General features: G+C 37.4%; 1 protein-coding gene across 1 annotated transcript; it reads left to right on the top strand.

The window, feature by feature from the left end:
- The first annotated feature begins 6,364 nt into the window (after nucleotides 1-6,364).
- On the top strand, nucleotides 6,365-6,682 carry LOC131933430 (transmembrane protein 14C-like). The gene has a single exon (XM_059290199.1). The coding sequence runs from the start codon at nucleotides 6,365-6,367 to the stop codon at nucleotides 6,680-6,682; it is 318 nt and encodes a 105-aa protein (XP_059146182.1).
- The last annotated feature ends 62 nt before the right edge of the window (nucleotides 6,683-6,744 follow it).

Genomic DNA, 6,744 nt, shown 5'->3' with positions numbered 1-6,744 from the left:
TTTACCTTGAAGGATTGTAAAGGTTATATTTAAATGTGATTTTTTAAACATGTTTCATACTAATCAAACGTACATTTATATAGAAAGATACCTGATTGGATAAATCAAAGTTATGAGTTTAGAATTCTTCTGCTTAATTGTCTAATATAACCCTAAATTAATTAAAGTTGGCCTGCAATACATAATATGCATCACATAAGATAGCCCTTTCAAAAAATCAATGCTTGATACATATGGTTCACATCTATATAACACAAATGTATTCATAATTCATATTGTCCATGAGTTTTCAACACCCAAATGTCTGTTATGACTTTACGACTTAGCTGATGAACACTATGTACTAATCTGTATAGTTAGCTTTTGAAAACTTGACTAAATAAAAACCCGTAACCTTAGGGATCTAATCATAATCCTAACAGCTTGATGTATAAAAGACTAAACATTGATGTATTTTAACACATCACCCAAACTGCTTGTTATTGGACCTACATTAAAAATTAAATTGTAATGGATCATTATTCAATACTCAACTTTGTATACAGCAAGAAAGTTTACCGCCCTCCCCTTATCCCCCCCACCTTCACGAAAAGGAATGTATATAGAACGAAAATAAATACTTGTGTCTGCCCTCCACCCCTTCGGAAAATTTAGTCGTCGCCTCCCCCCCCCCCCTATAGAAAAAAAGGTCTGAAAGAAACACTGTTTGATAGGAGGTTGATCATGAGAAAGTGAGTAGGCCTACATATTAGAGTAGTAAATACAGGGAAAAAGTATTATCTACTTCGATTCATGTAATTAATCAGCTTTCTAGTCAATTCGCGAAATTAATTATTTTGAAACAGACCCGAGTACCGTAAGTGGCGTCGTGATTTTTATTACCATTTCTAAACCCTATCATAGCTGATCAGTTTTAGACATACTCTCAATTTAAGAACAAAGTTTAATAATTTTTTAGTTTACTCATTGAAAAATATAATGTATTTATAACGGGTGTGGGGAAATTGCGAGACGCGAAAAGCGAAATGGCGAGGCGGGAAAATGCGAGAAGGTAATGCGAGACATACCTGCGGAATTAATGGTAAATAGCGAGACACATTTTGCGAAAAAAGTTTTTTTCTTTTTTTTTTCCATCTTTATTTATTTAAATTATTTTTTTTGTTTTAAAATAAACAAGCATTTAGCCATACCCTTTAACACGAGTGTTGTATGTTGTTATTTTTTATCTAGATACTAAGAAGATAGATCTAGATCTATATCTATATCTATCACTCTTGTTAGCGAGAGGAAAATCCCGTCTCAGTCGGCATTAATTTAAAAATCTAGCCCGCTCATGTTTATACAAACGTGAGCTGTGTCACTGTGAATTGGTATAATCTTGTCAGCAGGAGAGATATTTTGCAACATATATTTATGGATTTTTGTACTTGCAAAAAGTGTAAAAGTATAAACAATTCTAAAAAGTGCAATTTACTCTTTTATTAAGTAATTTTAATTACAAACAAACTTTACAAACAAAATCTTCTGAAACAGTCCTCAAACACACCTCGTGACACCATCTTTCACACATAGTACACCCAACCCAGTTCATTAGACTCCCATTTATACATTTTTCTTTTGCTACTTCTTCCAATCCACATTCACAACATTTCACATTCTCATCACAGTTGACCTCCTCGTTCATCCCACAAACAACACTGGCACCCATGTTCTCATCATCATCATCCGCACGCTCAACATCTGTTTTCCGTTTTTTATAATTTGTATTTTTTATCATTTCTGTAATTTTGGCACAATGTCTTGCTCATTGTTGTCACCAGCAGTTGAGTTTTTTTTTAAAACATCGATATTTTCCCAAAATCTTGTCTAATTTCGGTCAAAATAGAGTATTTTAATCAATTCCTATTACAATGTATTAAAACAGTTTTCTAAAACGCGAAAAAACGTCTAAAATTCTTTTTCTAACATTGCTTTATTATAGTGTGACTTCACATCTACCCCCCCCCCCTCCTCCCCTCAACACACATCGTCATAAAATTACAGACCCCCCCCCCCCCGCCCCTACGAGTGTGACGTCATTTATGGAAGACCCCAAATAACACCACCACCAAAACCAAAAAATTCAGATAAGTTCAACTTGGTTTTAAAAATATTTGAAGTAGGCCCATAGCTTACGATATAGCACGAGCAACTGATAATATCGGTGACGTCACTTTATTTTGTTGTATCCAAATGATGTAGGCATTTCCTTGTGCTTAGATTTATATGGTAAAAAAAGCTAGAAAAAAATCGTAGGCGGCGGCTATAATACACAATTTCTATGCAACAATAGAAAATATGTTTGCGGCGGCAGCGGATCCGGGCACGGCGATCTTCAAAGACGGTAAATCAGGCGGCCTCGGCGTTCCACACAAAAGACAGAAGTTGATCTATCGTCGGCGGTATTTCCGTCGGTTTCGAACAAGGTGGTATTCTAAGTCGACACAAAAGATGGGGGGAGTTGACAAATCATCAGTATGTTTAGCGACGGAAAAATCGGAAGTTTTAACAATGTAAACGAAACGTCTGGACCAAATACCACTGAAAATCGGGTGCGGTAAATGTTTCGCAGAAATCTTCGCATTTCAACACCACCCATCGTAATTATCGGCTTGTGGTAAAATGCGAGACAAAAAAGTCACGTGACCGACCGTTTTCGCGCCCTTCTCGCATTTTCCCGCCTCGCCATTTCGCTTTTCGCGTCTCGCAATTTCCCCACACCCATTTATAACAGTGTTTATATTTATATTTATTAAAAAAAATTCAAACAATAGGGTGCCAATGGATACCCACACCTATGGGAGATTTAATTAAATACCCACAACAATGAGAAATCAAAACGAGTACCCACATCGATGATAATTAAAATTATTATTAGATCTAATATTAACTTAAAATTGAGAAACAAAACACCGAGTAATCCGAATTAAAATCCGAATTAAAGGAGCTTAATCTCACCATACCAGTGGCCTCTGAGTGTTTTTTTTTTTTTTTAAATTATCCCTCATCACATGACATATAGGTACAGCCTAGATCTAGACTACCCCTCTAAGTCTCTACTAGCCTAGTAGTAGATCTAGTATGTTTAACAAAACAATATAGAAATCATAAATCTATATATAGACTCTAGACCTATCTACATTAAACCTGGCCCTAATGGTGAATACAAACCTAAGCTATTCCTGGTTTGAGGATGTATAAATAATTGTATACCACTGTAAACGTCGAGTCCAATCGGCTTCTATAGATTCTAGATAAACACACAACACAAAGAATGACTTAACGAACACTGCACATAACACATTCTAAATCCACTGAAATCCACTTCAATGAATGAACTGAATCACTGACGACACCACTGAATGAACAGAGAATTAATTAACCTTCCTTAAAATTGCCCTAAAGCCATGTAAAAATAAAACAGGTAGATCTAATACACACAACTTCTGGTTCAACTTTTCAACTTAACACGGAATACTAAGAATAGGCCAACAACAACACACACCAAACGAAGAGTAATTCCTTCTGGAATACAGTAGGCCTAATATCTGTCAGTCCCTTTTCAACTTAAATAGCACGGAATACTAAGAATAGGCCTACAACAATTGAACAACAGAACACACCAAACGTAGAGTAATACCTTCTGTAACACATCTACTACACACTTGAATGTTAACTCGTCAAGCCTACACACTACACACTAAAGATCAATCCTATCGCAACAGCCAACATCGAAACACAACACACGGGTTGAAGACACACACAGGGCGTTAAATCCAACACACCCCAGGGCGTCGCGTCAAAAAAAAAAATCCAACACAACTCGGTCGTCCTTACCTACAGGAGAGTTGACAACACACCCCAACCTAATTCCGTTACGCGGTGTGTTCGCGCCGTCTCGCGCAGACGACCGACTCTTCTACCTGGCCACGGTGAAAACATCGAGGGGGAAAAAAAAACGAGAGAAAAAAATCTGGCTATGTCTGCTGTCGTATGGCGGGGCGGCTTAGCGTGGACAGGTGACGGGTCTAGCGGCGGGGCGTAGCGGGGTATTTTCACCAGTTATAAAAAAAAATACTTTTCTCACGACTCATTTCTTTCTTCATTAGGTAATCGTTCTGTAGGAATTTTGAGGGGTGGGTTGTGATTTGGTGTGTGGGGGAGGGGGGAGTGGAAAGATATTGGTGGAAGGGTTAAGAGAAAGAGAGAATAACGGCGTAGTATTCAACGTTTTATTAATTCGAAACTGGAGCCAAATTTTTCAATTTCGGGTGTTATAATATTTTGGGATCTGACACGGGGCTTCGCGTTAAAGTAAATCTGAGTTGACGTCTGCTATTAGTTCAGTCATAAGCCGTAGTCCAGTCACGTAACTCGACGCGGCCTCGCCACATTCCTCGTCACATACAAAACACGAAGCGGTGCTGTTGACTCAAGCGGGTAAAGGACAGGCAACTCGGCATGTAGGTGTGTTACTCTCTAGAACGTTCTCAGTGTCGAATTTGTAATTATTAGGGGATGTAACTCCTGTATATACAGGGGGTCGTTATTAAATGACGTCATTCTTGGGAGAGAGGACAAGTTTGAGGGGGTCGGACTTTGTGACAAGGGAGGGCGGGGGTTAAGAAAGTATTAACCACAGTTTTGAGTTAAAAACGGGTGCTTTAGCCGTAGTTTTTATTTTTGTTCCGAGTGTAAAAAAGACGTTTGTAAATTGTAATAAAAATAAGTTAATATTGCTTAAGAATTATTGACTGAGCTCAATAATTAAATTAGAAATTGCAATTTTGATTGGAATGGAGGGGGGGGGGGTGTGGTCTAAGATTTTTACGTCATTTTAAGGGAAGTGATGTCTAGCTTTGTGTGACAAGGGGGGGGGGGGGGGTAAAAATTGTTTTAAAAGCCTGATATTGTTTATGGGTGACCATGTTTGTGGTAGGAACGTGGACGACAGTGAGATATTTGCAAGAGATATCTCTGTTATTTTAAACAGATCGGTCGGGTCATCATCTTCATCTTTCCTCCGTTCGTGCCCAAGTTACACAGGGCAGATGAAGTAGAGTTCATCTGTTTCTGAGACTTCGGCAAATGAAAGGATGGTGTGGTCAGCACTTTACCCAGCCGTCTTTGCTTTCCCATAAGAGCTGCGTAGACTCTGGGACGTTCTCGAGACTTTCGGGTTAGCAGTCTAGGTCTCTACCACTAGACCACACCGTCCCACATTGCTTGGATATTATGTTATTAAAGCAGGATGGTCTTTTAATTAAATTATTTTACAAGAAATTAATCACGAAGTTCCATTTCAATTCAATTCAATAAATTCAATCCGTTAAATTCTATTTCAAAGCACATTGAACTGAGAACTTAAGTGGGAGGGTGACGAAGGAAACATTATGATACCATTTCATGGTTCATACAATATGATTTGTCTTCGTTTACAAAAGTTTAAAGTATGTACTAGAATATTACAGGCCAGGAGTAAAGTAAAATAAAGGAAAAAATTCCTCTTTAGACCTAGCTATTCAATGTGCAGATGAAGTAGAGTTCATGATTCTTGACTTAGGCACGTTTAAACATTTTTTTGAATTAGTTTTGTTCACAAGTTATGTAAAAAAAAAAAGAAAAACCTGTCTAAAGAACTTTATAGCTAATAACTCAACGGTCGGGGAGTCGACATGGTCAAGTCGGCAAAGTTCACCTTTATTGCTAAACTGAAAAGGCTATGGAAGCAAATCCGAAATCAAACAACTGCTGCCTTGTAGTTTCTTCTTGGTTGGACAAAGGAAGCAAATCCAAAAAGAAAAGCAGGCTGAAATCTAAGTCAACTTCCTAAATGGCGCATAATCAGTTGACATGTAATACTTAATTAAACTAAAATTAAGAACGCAGAAGAGGAATTTGAAGAGAATTCAACAGTGATTTTCATTTAAACAAAGGGAGATAATCTATATTTGAAATACTTGTACACAAACACTGCTAGCTTCCCTTTGCTTTTCTTAAAATGTGTTCCTGTCTTCTATGCATGGTTTTGTCCATAATTTTACGGCGTCTCAAGTTGAACTCCCTTTTCCACCCCTCCCCCGTCTTTTTTTTCACATGTGTGTACGTAAAATACTTATGTCACCAAAACAGCATTTTGAGATAAATGAGTTAGAATTTAAATTAAATATAAAACATAATGATTTTTATTTTAATTGTTACTTTGAAAGAGGCACTGGAATAAGTATATGTTAACATTTGACAAAGCTACACTGTCGACTGCGTAGGCCAGAGTCACTTATATTTTATATATTCATTGTATTTAGTATTTAGAACTAGGACTACAATGTCTTTTCCTTTGGATTTAATTACGGCAGCTTATGCTGCTACTATAGCTGCTGGTGGCATAGTTGGATATGTAAAGGCTGGTAGTGTTCCCTCTTTAGCCATGGGTGTTGCTTGCGGTACACTGATGATGTTTGGAGCATTTCAGATGGGCCAAGAACCCAAAAATGTCACATTATCCTTAGTGACTTCTGCTGTTCTAACTGGTGTCATGGGATACCGTTTTTCTAACAGTGGTAAATTCATGCCAGCTGGTTTAGTTGGTGCATTGAGTTTATTGATGGTTCTGAGGCTCACCTATAAAGTTATGACAAACTAACTCCTCAAGTGTGAAAATCCTAAAAGTTATACTTTTGCAAATTTGTTTAATGTTTTTATCAT

The sequence above is a fragment of the Physella acuta genome, unplaced genomic scaffold, assembly GCF_028476545.2.
Source record: "Physella acuta isolate Inbredline_101_S28 unplaced genomic scaffold, ASM2847654v3 ptg000107l, whole genome shotgun sequence".
Taxonomy (NCBI): Eukaryota; Metazoa; Mollusca; class Gastropoda; family Physidae; genus Physella; species Physella acuta.
This window is presented reverse-complemented; position numbering and strand designations above follow the sequence as displayed.

Excerpts from the sequence above, each read along its gene's own strand:
- LOC131933430 (XM_059290199.1), top strand. The coding sequence starts at position 6,365 with ATGTCTTTTCCTTTGGATTTAATTACGGCAGCTTATGCTGCTACTATA.